Source organism: Centruroides sculpturatus, unplaced genomic scaffold (genome assembly GCF_000671375.1).
Source record: "Centruroides sculpturatus isolate CEXI.00-Female unplaced genomic scaffold, Cexi_2.0 scaffold1456, whole genome shotgun sequence".
NCBI lineage: Eukaryota > Metazoa > Arthropoda > Arachnida > Scorpiones > Buthidae > Centruroides > Centruroides sculpturatus.
This window is the reverse complement of record NW_019385554.1, coordinates 111,288-129,492: the sequence shown is the minus strand read 5'-3', so window position 1 is coordinate 129,492 and position 18,205 is coordinate 111,288. Positions and strand designations below refer to the sequence as shown.

Here is an 18,205-nt window from a genome sequence, read left to right as displayed (position 1 = left end):
CGCAGATTTTAGCGTGTCGGTTGTTTGGAAGTCTTCTTCGGTATCGCGCGTGTGATAGTCCTACCCACTTTAAGTGTCCAGACAAAAGGTGTTGCAGGTACCAAGTGTTCCTGAAATTGTATTGTTGTACCACAGAAATGCCAGTTTTGCAAAGAGTCGAATTGGGAAGCGGGGTCCACAGGCTCGATTTACAGTGACCAAAACGTTTTCTAGTTTCCTAGCATAAATATAAATCGAGCGAGCCGTTGCGTAAACGCGCTAGTGTACCGTGCGTATTCTAAGTTTTGAGATATTTTCTGTTCTTTATTACGGTATTGCGGCGCCCTTTACCGCCCTAGCGGATAATTTTGTAACTAACTTTTTCTATCAAAATTTAAACGGGAAAAAAATGTCTGGCCGCAAAATATGACGCCATTTTGCCGAATCTCCCGCGTTTTATCCTTTGAAAATGCGAACTTTAATTTAATTTAACACATAGTTACAACTGTTTTTGAATATATTTAACTTTGAAAATTTTAGAGCACCCGCCATCTAACACCTTCCGATTTCACCCGTTTTTGAATTTGTGGAAGTTTTCGGGAGGAGCGCGATTCGGCAGCGACGAAAAGCTGCGAAACTGTCCGGTAGTTAGGCGTTACGTACCGAAGAAAATCCGTAAAACTCCAGGCGGACGGTCCGTTGGCGAGAAATTACCCTACCAATCCAGTTAGGCGCGAATGATAAGAAATTACGAAAAAAGGGCTACGTCTTTGGCTGGTTTATCTAATGCCAGGCAACGCGCCCAATAAATTCCGTAAGCCGTATTATTACGTATCGCGAATAGAAAATTCTCGCAAAGCAAATTATTCAAAAATAGAAAATGACATCGGTACCGTACACGGAAACATTACGAGTAAATAATTAGTGTGCGGTACATTTGGCTAACCCGATTTCAGAGGCATACAAATATGGAATTAGATAATCTTGTACGGTTTTGTTATTCTCTTCGCTGCACGGGCACTAAGAAAACTTTTTTCCACGCTGGTTACGTTCCGCGGCCCTTGGCCAGACTCGATACGTCCGGGAGGAACGGCCGCGCAAAATTTCCGAAGTTCGAGTCTCGACGACGAGCCGTCCGCGTGGAATTTCCAGATATTTTAAAGAACCAGTTTGTGCGTAGAAAGTTCCCCCCGAAAGATTTCCGCGTATCGAACCAAGCGAGCAATCGAGAACGCCAATTCCGGTAGCGATACCTTTTCCAGCATTAAAATTACATCCCGACCCTCCTAGATACAAAGGATTACTTTGGTGGATTGTCGGCGGTCTCCCTTAATAGGCAAAATTCGCTTTGTTTTCGTCGAGGAACGTACGAAGCCATCCACCAGGAAATACGCGATTGCCAGAATTTCCATTTTAAAATATTTTCCTGGAGACAATAATGTTTAAAGAAGAAACTGCTAGAAATGGCCATTCGACGTTATCGAATGTTACGACTTTTAAATTCGTATTTTTATTAATTGAATTTAATTATTATATTCGTTATTCTCGAAATATTTAAAAGTATAAAAATCAATACATTTTAATGTATTTTCGCCATTTTTGTATTCTTTTCGAAAAGTGCAATGTATTTTTAACGGAAGAATCGAACTTCCATTTACATCTTACGAACAATTACCAAATTATTGCTGTGTTTTAGTGATTGGTAAGAGAATACAGTCGACCCCCTTTAACACTGTTGATAATTCCGTTTTATATGAATTCCATGTTGTACGAGTCACTTAGATTTTACAAATACGCGAGCCGGGCACAGAAAGGCACACGTATTTGTAAAATCTAAGTGACTCGTACAACATGGAATTCATATAAAACGGAATTATTAACAGTGTTATAGGGGGGTCGACTGTAAATGTATAAAACTATTCATTTTTACACGTTTTCGTACGTACAAAAATTACGAATAACCAGCAAAATTTTCATTAAATCCGACCCCTACTCCCTGTTACCCCCTCGACTTATAATCCCACAATGCGATAGTATTAATTTCCCGTACATAGAAGCGTTCTGCCAATTTCAAAATGTTTGGTCAGTTTGAGATTTGGTCCAAAAGAACCACACGCGCGCACACATAATACAGAATTTTCTCTTTGAATTGCCGACTTTTAAATTCCCGTCCGTCCGTCTTCCCTTAATCTCGAGAACGGAGTTTGATAGATGACATTCGAGACCGGATACGGAAACCTTAGGGGTAAGAGATCGCGACTAACGCCGGAAGTGACGTAATTTCGATTCAAACATTTTTCTCCAAAAGGAGTTAGGAGACCGGTACTAGTTCTTACGTAAGAAATTTAATATCTGTAAATTATACCGAGAATTTATTGAATTAATATTAAAAATTTTACCGAAAAAAGTATTATTTGGAATATAATAATTTCTGTTAAAGAGGGGTTACGATTTACTGTAAAAATTGGAGAAAAAATGAGATGGGAAAAAATATAAAATGAAGTAAAATGTATATAATACAGAGTGGAATATGTTATTTAGGTATGTAGGACTAATGAACAGATGCTAAAAATTCAGAATTTTTATACATTTAACTCACGCTACCCCCTAGTAAACTGGCAACGATCCAACAACACTAAAGTACGTTAATCCGAATCAAACAATCGTCCGGCATCCGCTTTATTCTTTCTTTGGCAGAATTAGAATTCATTCATAAACCGTTCTAATCTCCTACGACAACTTTATCTAATTAATTCTAATTTAAATTGATTGCGTTAACTTAAACGTCGATTTTAAAATGGCGCCGTTAAAGTTAACGGCGAAAGCGATTATTTATAACGATCGGCAGTTAACGGTGCTAAATTACCGTTAGAATTTTAAATTTTCAAACGGTATAAAAAGTTTATTTTCATTCTTTAAAATTATACCCGACTCCTTCCGGTCTTAAAGTCCTTCGGGATTAGTCTTTGGGATTAACTTATTCTAGAAATGTGCTCCCGATCTTAACCATCCTTCTAGTCTTTTGCGAATTAATCATTCGTTGTTAAATGGTTCTAGAAATATCTTTCTGGTCTTTACCATCGATATGATATTTCCACAATTGGGGATATCTTCCTCGTGATCCTAAACACAAGGAGGATATTTCTATAATAGTGAAAGACTAGGAGAATCCTAGGACTTCGACACGACCTCGATCGAGATCGGGAAGACGAGAAGGATTTTCTCGGTCTCCAGATCTTCCTAAAGTCACTTTTACAGTCAGAAGGACTTTCCTAATCTTTGACTAGGAAACTGCTTCTAGGACCGGAACTCCTTAATAATTTTATAAATTAAAAAAAAATTCAAAATAATTATCTTCTTATATATAATTAAATTAGACATTATTTATTATTAAATTTTATTTACTTTTTGAAAAAATTAAATAAAATATCTATCAAAATTTTTATCATTTTAAACCGATAGATGGCGACCTACGTAGGACATTACGGCCTTAAGTATTGTATTAAGCGATGTTTTAAAATTCTAATACATTTATAAAACGCAAAAATATTGCAGTTGCTCTGTTTTATTTTTTTATTTTACACCAATATAATCCGCTTGTCTTACGTCGTCAGTTTGCGTGGCGAAGCTCGGAAACAAACACTAAATGTCCGAACTATGACTTATTTTAAAGAACATTTTACTTGGAAAAGTGATTTTCTAATCAAAAGTTTTCCCGAAATAAATATTTCGAGAACGTGACCGATATAAATAGCTTATTTATATAGGCCTATACTTAATAAGTTCGTTAAACGTCTGTCTGTCGTGTCAAACCGTCGTTACCTTTCCTCCTTACGATAATTTGATTATTCTAAAGATAAACTTATAAATGTTATAATCTCGTTAGATGCTGTAACTCGGTAATTTTAGTTAATACATTTAAATAAAATTGTCAAAAATTAAAAATGAGAACTTAATTTTTTATCAAAAATTCGAATTAAAAAAAGTCAATAAATATTGTTATAAAGTTCAAGAAATAATGATAATACTTTTTTATGACGTATATAAATAACAGTTATGAGTTTGTACCGTTGCGAGTCGCGTGCGAAATAATCGAAAAGCGAATTTTCTCTAAGGACCACACCCTGCCTGTGACGTCATGGAACAGGTGAAAGGAGAAGTCGCTGTTAATTACATACATTGGAAAGAATTGTTGCGGTGTTACTAAGAATTAATGCTATAAATCTATACAAAGATATCGCCCGTTTTTTTTAATACGGGTATATCCTGGCTTTAAGCAAATATTTCCCATTTTTTAAACAGATATTCCGTGTTTAAACGTACTTCCTTCAACTTTTAGTGTAGACTTTCCTCCACTTAAAATGTATGTAGTTTCTTTTTCGGCAGATACCTCCAATTTTGAATTTTTAAAAAATATTCTTACGCTAATTGATTCGTAATACAAAATTAAATTACGGTGGAATCTCCAATAACAGCCCCTCCTTATAGCAGCCAGTTTTCCAAGAACTTTTTTTTATTTTGGAAAAAAAAATGCTTCCAAAATCACCTCCGAACAATGGCGAGTCAATGGCCGTTGTTCGGAGGTTCGACAGTATTAATTATCAATTATTACACGATATACAGCGCTTAGATTGTCACTCCTCATTAATCACACTCGATACGATACACGTCATACAGTTTACGTCGTTAAGTCGTTGTAACTAAGTTTAATTTTACTTTCTAATTTTAAAAATCTCAGTTAAACATTAAATATAATTAACAATAATTTTAATTTATTGACAAAAACATATACAAACTTTAAAAAATTAAATAATCAATCGCATTCTTATCGGGCTACATTTAGGCTAATTAATTAATTAAGATTCTAAGAAATTCGGCTATATAGATAAGCGTTTAAGCTGCCATCTCGTATTAAATTTAATAATTAAAAAATAAATAAATAAATTTAATTTTGAATATTGTAATTCGTGTGTATTAATTAACAAATACTTTTTTAAAGCATTTATTTATAAAATTAACAAAGTTTGCTGGCGAAAAGGGGGACTTTTAATTTAAAAAATAGCTTTATAATTATAAAAACTGTATTTATTTTAGTTACTATAAAGCTAATTTCGAGGGAGTCTGTCCTTCACGCTGTATAACGCTACACGTATTTCAACCAATAAAACACAATTAACGCTTTAAATATCGAAAATATAGCTTTATTTTTTCCCTTCTGTTAATAATTATACGATAAAACGCGTATTTTCGAGCCGATAAAGCTCGGCGCCCGTTACCGCCGCGACAAAGCGAAGAAACAATTCCCAAGCAAATAAAACAGAAAAACAATCGATAGAACCGAGGGAAAAAAAATACACAAAATAATTAAAATAATAAATTATTATTTTAAAAAATTTATAATTTACAAGGACTTTATCGAATAAAAAAAAAGACTTAAAAAGTTGGAGATAAATAAATAAAAATATGGAAATCAAAAAAAGTTTTTTCGACGTTAAATATTTTAATTCGATAAATTTTAAAACAATAAGAACTTGAAAAAAATAAAATAAAATATTATTAAATTATTTTAAAAATAAATAAATAAATAAATAAAGAGAAAAATTGTCTTTAAATANTGTTTACTCTATGATAAAGCTTAGTGAAAAGAGCACGAATAAAACTTGATCTCTGACCATTTTATTTATTTATTTATTTATTTTTTGTCTTGAAAATTTTATTTCAACGCAAATTTACCTTTTATTTTTTCTCTTCTTTTATTCTATTTTACTTATATATATATATTTTTCCTTTTTTCTTTCCTTCTTCCTGTCGACTCTCGAATATGCATTGATCCTCCCAAAAATATTTCCAATAATTCCTCCTAAAATGTATATTTTTTTAATATATTTAATTAATGTCATTGTTAAAATTTGCTTATTTTTAAATTTCCAATTGTTGAGAGGTGTTTGTTTTGTTTTTTATATTGTTTCTAGTAGTGTAAGTTGTATGTGTGTAGTAGAATAATTAAGTTGTGTTAATGTTAGGGATAATGATTGTAGCATTAGGAGCAAGGAGGGTGGCATTAAGATTTAAGAGAATGGTGTTAGGAGCGAGAGAAGTGGCATTAGGGGTTAGGAGGGTAGCTTTAGGAGCGAGGATATTATTTATTTATTAGGCCTAAATTAATTCTCATATTTTCAATATATTAAAAGACAACAAAACAGCGATTTAAAACATTAATATTTCTATTTTAAACAATAAAATTTAACAAAAAATGAAGGATTTTTTTTCTTCTTAATATACAAGCGATGATTTGAATAATTTCCTATAAATATTTTTAAATGGATCCGTAAAAGCCAGGCCTTTATATTTTTCAATTAAAACAATTCAAAATTTACCAAAAAAATATGGAAGAGAAGAGATTAATTCGGCTGATTTAAAGTTTTTTATAATATAAATTCCATTTAAAATATTTTTATGCATTTGAGGAAAAACACGACTTAGAAAAATACTTTATATAGTTATATTTCTTTATTTTTCAACATATTTATCTTTATTTACTCCTCATCCTCTTTAGCTATCATCAATTATATAAGCAATATAAACCCTAGAGTAGTCATGTTCTTCCTTTAGTCATTTTTCCTTTCTCTTATCGACTACACAAGATTTCTATTCTTCTTTTTCTTCTTTTTTCCTTCTTCTTCTTCTTCTCCAAAAAATTGTGATTAATTTTCCAAAAATTTCCGAAAAAATAAATTATTTTCGGTACATTTACATTAAAAATCGTCAATTTAAACACAAGAGCGTTTGTGACAGATGCGAATTGTATTATAATTTAAACAAAACAAACTATTTATCGCAATTATTTATTAAATTCAACTAATTTTTAAATTGGAATGTTAAATTATCATTTCTACGCCACGACACGCTTCGACGCGGCGCGACGCGACGCGACAGCTTTACGCTTTATTTTAAACTATGACTGCTCGAATAGTTATTGATTTAATTAATCGAGTGTTTTCGACGGTAAATACAGTTAATGAGCTTAATTTGTAATACAAATTTTAAACTTTTATGTAAACTCGTGTGTTATTATTATTTGAATGACGCGTCGTCGCGAGCGACGGTTGGCACGCCGCTTCGTGTCTCGTTTTGCTTATTTTGTTGCAGAATAATGTTATAAAAATATTTTAAAATTTAAGTTTAAAATAAATTTTTATCGTTACGTTATTGGCTAGTTTAGTAACGGCATTTAAAATCCAGCCAATGAAAGTAAGCGATTTGTAATCATAACAAGTAATTGCCTCAACAAGTTAAATACTTAATTTATTGGTTCTCAAATCACGGTTTACGATTATCGAGGGCAGAAATTTTTTATTTGACGTCGATCTAGACGTAAAAACGTGCTGGAAATTTCAAATTTTGCATAACTTTATCGTTGTAACTGTGGCGACCGGCGACCGGCGCCGGCGCCTAAAGCCTGAGGGCCTAAGCAAGCGTGGATTTTCCAGGCCCCTTTAAGAAATGTAAAGCCCGTGTCGCACGATAAAGTCCAGTATCCTAGGAACTATCGAATTCCGAGCCTCGACAAGCTTACATTTATAGGTGCCCGAGGCCTCCGGAAGAGCCAGGCACTTGATAGGGCCTGGGTTATCCATGACTAATCTTTCTCTCTTATATAAGATGGGCCTAAAAAGGGGTTAAGTTAAACGATTTTACACGGGGAAAAAGTGTTGTAGCGCTATATTAATAGCGCTACAACACTTTTTCCCTGCTTTGTACAACACAACCAAATAATAATAAATTGAAAAAACCAAAGGCCTTGAGACGTTAGTTAATTTACATATGTGTTAGGCCTTAGTTTCGGCATGTAATTCGATACATTTTATAGGAAATGACGCAAAAACTTACCTCACTTCCAGGTTCCAATTAAAAGGAACCAACTTGGAGGTGTCCGCGATAAAGAAATGTCTAACCCGAGCAGTTTTAGAGCATTTATTTATTATTTCCACATAAAATTCCGCATAATTAACGTCATAAACCATCAAAATCACAACGCTTTCCTCCTTCAGCTTCTAAGAATCTCGTGAAGAGCAAGATGAGGGATGGAGCAAGATGCAGAAGAAAAAGGAAGAGAGAAGAAATTATATAAATAATTTAATTAAATAAAAACGATTAAAATCATTATAAATTAAATAAAAATTATGTAATAAAATAATTTTCAAATACATTTACCCCGCCAGAAAAAAAAAAAATCCAATTGTTTGAAGTAGAAAGGAAGAAAAAGATGGGGGAGGGAGGAAGAGAAAAAAGAGTTTAAAATTAATTAAAAGAATTAATTTTCCTTAATTAAAGAAGGAACATACCCTTAAGTTAGATATAAACTCCACATTAAAAAATATATATATATATATTTCTCCTCTATTATTCTAGTCATTTTTTTTATAAAAATAAATTAAAAACTGGGAAGAAAATTAATATATAATTCAAAGGAAATAAAAATTGACTTGATTTATAAAAGGAAGAAATAATAATAATTGTAAATAATAATAAAGTTGTATTTACAGCGAAAGAAATATATTTTTAAAGAGCCCGGAGCAACCTTTATAACATATTAGAAACAATTAAAGCAAATGATAGTTGGAAGCAGGGGTGTGGTTCTTCAGTCTTCTACATAATCCTCTAGAGGTCCTTTAATTAATTCACCGCCAGCTACCGTTTAATTGGATAGTGATTGAGTATTTTAAAAAAGAAAGAGGTGCACACCCGCATCCCTCTCCTCCTCCCGCTCGTCTTCTTCTTCTTCTCGCACCGTTTTTGGCTTTCGCCATATCTAGTTAAGTGATTCCCCAGACAAATGAAATTTTCATAGCAAAGTAAATACTTTATAACACCCATAAAATTATACTTGACTGCTGCCAAACGCGTTTATGACCATACTATAATAGCTGACGTCACCAGCAATTTATTTATACATTCGGTTCTTGACATTTATAATTCAAGACATCTTTCGATACACTCGCTCTTCTCTTCTCTAATATTTTTTTATTTCATCATCATCATCTTATTTTTTCCTCCTTCCCCCTTCTTAACTTCGTTTCCTGCCTTCTCACGCTACTTTCCTTTATATATAGATATGAAACTCCTTTCCTTCTTCTATACTTAATTTGTTTACATCAATTTTCTGATTCACAATTGATGAATTTTATCTGTATTTGAAATTGTTTTATATTCTTCTTCCAAAAAAGCCTTCTATTACGCTTACAAATGAATTTGGGAATTATACAAAGAAAAATAAGCTTAAATATCCTTTATTATTATTATTTCTTACTCTTATCTTCTATTTTCTGTTAAGTTTATTCTTATTTCTTCTTCCTTCCTTATTATTACTCTTTATTCTCTTTGTTGATCTTTACTTTTTATTGTTATTTTTTGCGCGTTTCTTCCCTATTTTCGTCCTCTTTTTCCCATTTCTCTTTCTCTCGCTCTTTTTTTTTCTGTTTTTCCCCAGTTTTGTTCTTTTTCTCCCCTCTCATTTCTGCCCTCTTTTCCCTATTTCTGCTTTTCGTTCCGCTCTTTTTCTTTTTATTTTTTGTTCTTTTCTTCCCCATTTCTGTTTTTTGCTTCCTCATTTCTGATCTTTTTCTCCCACATTCCTGTACTTTTCTTCCCAATCTTTGCCTTTTTTCTTCCCCATTTTCTCCCCTTCTCCCTCATTTCTGCTTCTTTTTTTTTTGCTATTTCTGTTTTTTCCCCAATTTTCCCCTTTATCCCCCAGTTTTTCTCTTTTTCTCCCCTATTTCTGTTTGTTTCTTTTTCATCTTTCCCATTTTCCCCTTTTTCTTCCTCACTTTTGCTCTTTATTTATCTTTACTCTTTATCGTTCTTGATTTTTAATTATTATTCTCTTCTCGTCACTTGTTATTCTCCGTTGTTACCTTTCTGCTCTTAATTATTTTTCTTTAGTTTGACATTTTTATTTATTAAATTTAATTTTCTGCTCTTAATTATTTTTCTTTAGTTTATGAAATTTATTTATTAAATTTAATTTGCATTAATTTAAATGGATTTCGTCGACTAAATACTAGAATATTAACATTATTTTTTGTTGGTGATAAATTCTTATAAGAAACATCCAATATGTATCAATCGGTATGTCAACTGCAGCTGTGTTTACGAGTTAACATCCTGCGGAATCATCAGCTTTAAACATATGTTACGCTTAGTGGATTTACACAAGATAGAACATTAGGATAAATGTTCCATAAGTTAAATCCCAGCAAAAAGAGAGTAAAAGGTCACATTCCCTAGTTAACTTTGTATAACGAACGTACTAATTTGATCATTAAAAATACAACATCGATGGAGTTACAAGACAGAGAAACATTAACATGCAAATAAAAGAATTGAAATTAATTTCATCAACGGGAAATGATCATCACGTTTACTATCTGTTTCATTAAAATGCACCATTTATAACTCTAAATTTATTCGAGAGACTATTACTTTCTCAATAAATATGCATTCTAGTCAGTCTGCCACACAAGAGGAGGAGGAAACAAAGTTAGAGGGATGATGAATTCTACATGAAGAGAAAAATTAAAATATAATCAATTAAATTCTTTTTCTTTTTATTCATTTATTTAAATTATATAAAAAAGGAAAAAAATTATTTTAAAACTTTTACTAAAATATATTTAAATTTAATGAAAATAAAATTTAATTTAATCTAAATTTTAATTTAAAAAAATATAGTGCCCACGGGGCGAAAATAACCAAAAAAAAAAAAAAAAAANGAATTTGTCGTCGAAAGTTTGCAAACATGACTAATTCAATTGGCAAGGTAATCAACAAACCAAATCCAACATCCAACTTAACTTTCATTGGGAAACTATCTCTACATTCAGTAATTAGAAGCATTACAACTACTACAAACCATATATAAAGTTCAATTAACAATTGCCGGAGTGCTAGGGACCTTCTAAGCCCTAGCCAACGGTTAAAGTAAACACCATATTTCTATTAATAAGGTATAGGCGGTCACGTGACGGGGCCAACAGACCCTGACGTCCCTAAGAGAGGGGGAGAAGGGGGAAGAGAGAGAGAGAGGAAGAGAGAGACAGAGAGAGAGATGCGATTCTCTAGAGGCAAACACACGCCTGGCAAACATGGAGGGCGGAGATGGAGTCGGTAACAGCCAGTGACTGGCTGGTCGTGTGACTGTTACAAGTTGCGCCATAGGTTGTTGAAATATTGACGAATCCGAGACCGTTGAATTATTTAGTAGAAGACCCCGCTTTGGTTCCATAAGGCTTTAGACTGGGCTCGTCCTCAAGGGCTTTTAATTAACGGTGCACCGTGACCCTTGATCTGGATAGGCGTAGGATTTCTCGTAACCTCGTTCCTACCCCCCGCCGCGCTTCCTAGCCGCGTCACCCCCTTTTTTAATTTATTTACCTCGCTCGTTCGTCTTTCAACCCCCCCTCTTCTCTCTCTGTCTTCTACTTTACTTCCCACCTATTTATAATCGTATCGATGATGAGGATGATGATCAAGATGCGAGAATTATTCATCGAATTTCTGTCCAACTTTCCTAATCTTTAAACTGTAGCGAATGTCTGTCGGTAACGGTCTAGCATCGGTCGGATGAATTTCCTTCGAGATGTCGAAGAGAATGTCGCTAGAAACTCGGCAATTTTCGTGAGTTTTGAATTGAAATAATTAATAAAGTCGTTACCTTTCTATATAAATTTAAGATTAAATATAATTAAGAACTTAACTGTAAAGATGCGGAAGATCAGTCGGAGAAGGATGCTTGTAGATGAGGAATTTTTTGTTTTTATGTTATAAATTAATGATGATCTGGATAGATGTAGGATTTTTCGTACCCCCACCACGCCTCCTATCCGCCCCACCCCCTTTTTTAAATTTATTTACCTGGCTCGTTCGTCTTCCAACCCCCCTCTCTCCTTGTCTTCTTTACTTCCCACCCGTTCGTAATCGTATCGATATTTAAGTGATGACGAGGATGATGATCAAAGAGTGAATTACTCATCGAATTTCTCTCCAACTTTTCCAACCTTCAACTGTAGGAAATGTCTGTCGGTAACGGTCTAGCATCACTTGGATGAGTTTTCTTAAAGATGATGAGACAAATATGACGGAAAGTGTCGCTTAAAACCGCGTAATTTTCGTGGTTTTTTGCCTTAAAATATATTAATTGTAATTAATAAAGTCGTTACGTTTTTATATAAATTAAGATAATTATAATTAAGAGTTTAACTGTAGAGATGATAGAAAGATACGGAAGATCAGTTGGAAAAGGATGCTTACAGACGAGGCATTCTTTTTATTTTATAAATGAAAAGTAATTGAGAGTTTTAAGCGTGTTATTTTTCAATTATGAGGTAAATTTAATTAATTGAGAATTAATTAAAATAAAAAACTTAAATTTACTTCTTTCGTGTTTACGCGTTTGATAATTGCGTATAGAAAAATTAATTTTTTTTCTGCGAATAAATGTGTTATTTTAGTGAAAATATTTGAATTTTTTAAAAATAAAATTCAATTTTTTTTCTTATTTTTCTATTTTAAAAGTATTGTTTTGATCGGAGAAAACGTATCTGTTTCCTCGAAAGAATTTCAATTTTCTCGAATAAAATCTATACTTTTAAAACGTTTTTTTGCATAAATTTACAATTTTTTTAGATATAAATTACTCTTTTTGTAGAAAATTGTTTTTTACGTAAGATTTCCCGATAAAAGCGCAAAAAACACAACAATTTTTTGCCCTTTTTATCGTACTTACACACGCGACTGCAATCATTTCCACCCAAAAATCACATTTTTCCTTCCTAATATTGCAATTTTTACATAAAAAAACATCAAAATTTGCTAATTTTTCTAACAAAATTGCCTTTTCTCGCAGTAAATAACCTTTTTTTTTGTGGGTGATTTCAATCACTTGCCGGGACTAAAATGGCCTCCTCCCTCAGGAAATTTGTGATTTTCAGAAAAAATTACACGAATTATTTAAAAATTTTTACGTAAAACCCGTTTTTGACGAGGAAATTCTTGACGTTTCATCACCGAATTCCTTAACTTCGACGTCATTACTGCTTTATAAATTAAAAAAAATGGCCAGAAAACATCCTTAAAAATGCAAATTAAAATGTTTACAGCATTATAATATTTACACAATTTTCCGGGATAAAAAACAATAAAAAATAAATGAAAATAATAAAAGTTTTAATAAATTTTCTACAAAAATTTTTGCCATTTTATTAAAAGGAAAAAAAAGAGGCAAAAAATTTATAAAATTTTACCGATTTTAATTTTATATTTTAACGAATTTCTTCTTAATATTTTATATCCAAAAATATTTCTTTATTATCATTTATTATTTATCTTTTCATTTAAAAAATAATTTTTTTTTGTATTTTTTTAGTAAAATAAATTTTTTTAAAAGATAAGAAAATTTGACAGTTTTATACAAAACTTAAAATTCTTCATAAAAGTGTTCGAATTAGAAGAATTTCTTGTAAATTTTTTTTATTTTTAATTTATTTGTTTTTTAAATTTTATTTCGATTTTGTATTTTTTTAACTGTTTGTAACTTTTTAAAAATTTTGGGATATTTTTTTGTAAATTTTTCTGTAATTTTTGCTAATTTTTCCGTGAAGAAAACACAAATATAATTTTATTTCTGTTTTCTTCTCAGACCATAGAAATTGCACAAAATGCTTTCCATCTTCAAAAAGACACAAATTTTATTTTTGTGAACACGAAAAAATCTTTTTTATTCTAAAAAAAAAATCAATTTTCTTTTTCTAAAAATGTAACTTTTATGTAGAAAAACATTATTTTAAAAATTACAATTTTTGTGTCTTAAAAAAATTTTCCCCCAGAAAACACAATTTTGTGTGTTTTAAAAAAAGCAAATTTTTCTCTCGAGAAATTACAATTTTTCTCTAATAAATTACAATTTTGTCGCTTTAAGAAAACGCAAATTCTTGTCAGAAAAATCGGTTTTTGCGGCTTTAAAAAAACGCAATTCCTGTCTCTAAAAATTATAAATTTTGTCTCAAAAAATACAGTTTTGCTTTTTTAAAAAATACAATTTGTCTCAAAAAATTACAATTTTGTCGCTTTAATAAAACGCACGTTCTTCGTCCGAAGAAAATGCATTTTTTCCGGAAAATCGCAAGTTTGTCTTAAAAAACGCAACGTTTGCCCGGAGAAAATACGACTTTTGTTAGAAAAAAATACAATTTTTCTCTCTTTAAAAAATCGCAAATTTTTCTCTCAAGAAAAAGAAAACAATCTTTTGCCTCCAGAAATTCCAATTTTGACTTTTTAATAAATCGCAAAACGATTTTAATTAATTTTCTATAAAATACAAAAATCCTTTAAAACTGGAAGAATTTTAACGCCTTTAATTTATTTAATAGCGCGTAATTTTTATTTAATTTTAATTTTTTTTTAAATTAAATTGCATTAATTAGATTACATTTTAATTATATTTACATTTTAAGTAAGTAAATAAACACGGTTAAAATATATTTAATTATTTGTAAAAATCATTTTTTAGAATAGATAATTAATTACGATTTTTTTTTTCTTCGGGCATTAAACCAAATTAATTATTGATAAAATAAATAAATAATTTGTTATTTTATAAGAAAATAAAAATACAAGTCGACAATTTTTATTTACTTTTATTTTCGGTGTGAAAAGTTTATTTAAAAATGATCAAAACGAATTATACGAGTTACGCAAATTTCTTTTATTTAAAATATTTACTTTTCTACGTTGTGTAAGGGGAAGAATTGCGATAAAAGAGGAATTTTACAAGAGAATCTTCGAATTTCTCCAACAAATACGTAAAAATTGGTGAGAAAGTGCTCAAAATGTCCTCATCTTTTCTCCACAATTCTAATGCATCTTGGAAATTGCTTCAATTTAAAATAAAAATCCTCTGAATTTCTGCAAAAACTTAATAAAATGTTGCAATTGTATAATTAAGATGTCGAGAAAATGCCCGAAATTTATAGTTTTAATTTTAAAAGTCAAATAAATATGGAAAAATTGTGAAAAAATCCCCAAATTTTCCGTTACAAATTAAAGTGAAATCTTAAATATATTAAAGGTTTATTGAGATAGAGAAAATTATTTTTTTTTCTGCGAATAAATGTGTTATTTTAGTGAAAATATTTGAATTTTTTAAAAATAAAATTCAATTTTTTTTCTTATTTTTCTATTTTAAAAGTATTGTTTTGATCGGAGAAAACGTATCTGTTTCCTCGAAAGAATTTCAATTTTCTCGAATAAAATCTATACTTTTAAAACGTTTTTTTGCATAAATTTACAATTTTTTTAGATATAAATTACTCTTTTTGTAGAAAATTGTTTTTTACGTAAGATTTCCCGATAAAAGCGCAAAAAACACAACAATTTTTTGCCCTTTTTATCGTACTTACACACGCGACTGCAATCATTTCCACCCAAAAATCACATTTTTCCTTCCTAATATTGCAATTTTTACATAAAAAAACATCAAAATTTGCTAATTTTTCTAACAAAATTGCCTTTTCTCGCAGTAAATAACCTTTTTTTTTGTGGGTGATTTCAATCACTTGCCGGGACTAAAATGGCCTCCTCCCTCAGGAAATTTGTGATTTTCAGAAAAAATTACACGAATTATTTAAAAATTTTTACGTAAAACCCGTTTTTGACGAGGAAATTCTTGACGTTTCATCACCGAATTCCTTAACTTCGACGTCATTACTGCTTTATAAATTAAAAAAAATGGCCAGAAAACATCCTTAAAAATGCAAATTAAAATGTTTACAGCATTATAATATTTACACAATTTTCCGGGATANATTATTATTATTATTTTATTTTTTGCTTTTCTTTGTTAGAGTTATGATTAAACAGACCGCATATACTTTATTTAGCTTTATTTGGTGGGTGGAAAGTGCAATGAAAGAAGGGGAAGTTAGATAAATCAGCATTCTCACGCACTTGGAAAACCTACCTGAAGCCGAAGTTGCGCCTTTCCTTTCTAATGAGCCTGTGGCTATACAACAAGGGAATGCCATTAACAGGTCTTTCTTCTACTTAGCCGTTGTTTTCCCCCGGTGGCTGGCCAGACTCCTATACCGTCTGATTAGCCAAGGTGAGGGAGGGAGGAAAGTGGCGGTGCCCTACTGCGATTGCGCACGCATAAAATCCCCGTGACGTCACGACGGAATCGCGAACAGGTGCACCATGTGAGCGACAATAATACGCCGACTGGATACGTCCGGACAGACACAACTCGATAGCTGTTTAGGCCTAGCTGACTTATAGTTACTTCCAGCTTCCGGCACGTAAAGAAGTCGAGTCGGCCATGAATGGTAAACAGCATATGTCTCTTCATCCTCCCATCAACACCGCCACCGGGACTTGCTTCCCTGGAAGATATTCTCCCACCTACCGCAGTGCGGATCCTATGCGGAGACATTGTATGGGAAATCCACCGGTATGTGAACATTTTTTCTCCTTTTTTAACGCTTCCCTGCCCTACGAAACTAATTACCGCGCGACACTCCACTCCGAACGAATGCACAGCCTTCGAGCTGCGCTCCTCCTTCGCTCGGCTCGCAGCTTGTCTACTTGTCCACTAAACTCGTATATTCCAGCGTACGTCGCGTAATTACGCGTGACAATAATTTATACGTCACTCGGGAGACAATTTACACCTTGGTGGCAAGTTTCAACGCGTTACGCGTGGTTAAATTCTCGAAAATGTGATAGAATTTGGCGTATTTCACTGCCTTTTGCCGCTTTTGACCTTTACCTATGGCATTTCTATTTATAGGGGAACTTATTTCCGAGTCTCGATGATACTTTAATGGGGAGAGCCGACGGTTTGACAGCTGTCGACATCAGCAAACACTCACCGAGTGGAGGTGCTACACTTCATCTAAAACACGATATGATGTACGCTCATCATCCAGGAATGGGAAGTGGACATCCCACCGCAAATAGTAGACCACACCATTCTCAAGTGAGCCATCCCGGAATGGACACCATGGATCTGTTAGATCCGTTGTGCCCCTCGTCTCTTCCTCCGCTCACCATGGCAGCGGATAACAACTCGATGAATCCCCACGGCCATCCTCAACTGCACAGTTCTATATACAGCCACAGCATGAATACCATGATGAGTTCCCATCACACTCTCTCCTCTCATCATACTTTAGCCATGCACGACGTCGACACGGATCCCAGAGAGCTGGAGGCATTCGCCGAGAGATTCAAACAGCGTCGTATCAAACTGGGAGTCACACAGGCGGATGTGGGGAAGGCACTGGCCAATCTCAAGCTACCAGGAGTCGGATCCCTGTCTCAAAGTACAATTTGCAGGTTCGAATCGTTGACCCTATCACACAACAACATGGTGGCACTCAAACCCATACTCCAAGCATGGTTAGAAGCTGCAGAAGCTCAAGCTAGAAACAAGAGAAGAGACCCGGATAGCCCCAGCGTGCTGCCAACAGGTGAGAAGAAGAGGAAGAGGACATCGATAGCGGCACCCGAAAAACGTTCTCTGGAAGCATATTTCGCCGTGCAGCCCAGACCCTCCGGTGAAAAGATAGCGGCCATTGCCGAAAAATTAGATTTGAAGAAGAACGTGGTACGAGTTTGGTTCTGTAACCAGAGACAGAAACAGAAGAGGATGAAGTACTCGGCCACCACTCATTAGTAATTCGTTAGTACAGTGTAAGGTCCCAGCCCCTTTAAACAAAACAAAAATTATATATATATACATATATATATACATATATGACGAAGCTGGGGCCGGGTCGTAAGGCCCAAACTCTGGCAAAAATTTCCGTTTCCTCGTTCCCCCTGAAGAAGAATTTGTTGTCCCACTTGTATGTGTATATATACATATATATACATATATACACATGCATATATATATATATACACACACACATACACATGAGAAAAATAAATAACACGCCCTCCCGATAGCGTGCTGTCAAAGATTCATACGGGTCAAAGTTCACAATATATGAATGAGTGAAGATATATAAATATATATAAGGAAAAAAATATAAATACATACCTTAATCCCGTTCGTATTTTAATATTATTTCTGTCCCCCCTCGGACTATAATTCTTCGAGAACGATGATGATTCCGTAGATTTGGATGCAGAGAATGGGTCTACTTAACTGTATCAGACTTTTGCC

The 18,205-nt window shown here is 32.8% G+C and overlaps 1 protein-coding gene across 1 annotated transcript; it reads left to right on the top strand.

The window, feature by feature from the left end:
* Positions 1-10,780: 10,780 nt before the first annotated feature.
* LOC111640083 (inhibitory POU protein-like) lies at positions 10,781-17,749 on the top strand. Its single transcript, XM_023386084.1, has 3 exons — positions 10,781-10,801; positions 16,322-16,483; positions 16,823-17,749. The coding sequence occupies exons 1-3, from the start codon at positions 10,781-10,783 to the stop codon at positions 17,708-17,710; spliced, it is 1,071 nt and encodes a 356-aa protein (XP_023241852.1). The 3' UTR covers positions 17,711-17,749.
* Positions 17,750-18,205: the final 456 nt, after the last annotated feature.

Bases quoted from the DNA above. Each gene is read 5' to 3' on its own strand.
- LOC111640083 (XM_023386084.1), top strand. From the start codon at position 10,781: ATGACTAATTCAATTGGCAAG. The intron at 10,802-16,321 runs GTAATCAACAAA...AGTTACTTCCAG, and splicing joins TGACTAATTCAATTGGCAAG to CTTCCGGCACGTAAAGAAGT. The intron at 16,484-16,822 runs GTATGTGAACAT...TTCTATTTATAG, and splicing joins ATTGTATGGGAAATCCACCG to GGGAACTTATTTCCGAGTCT.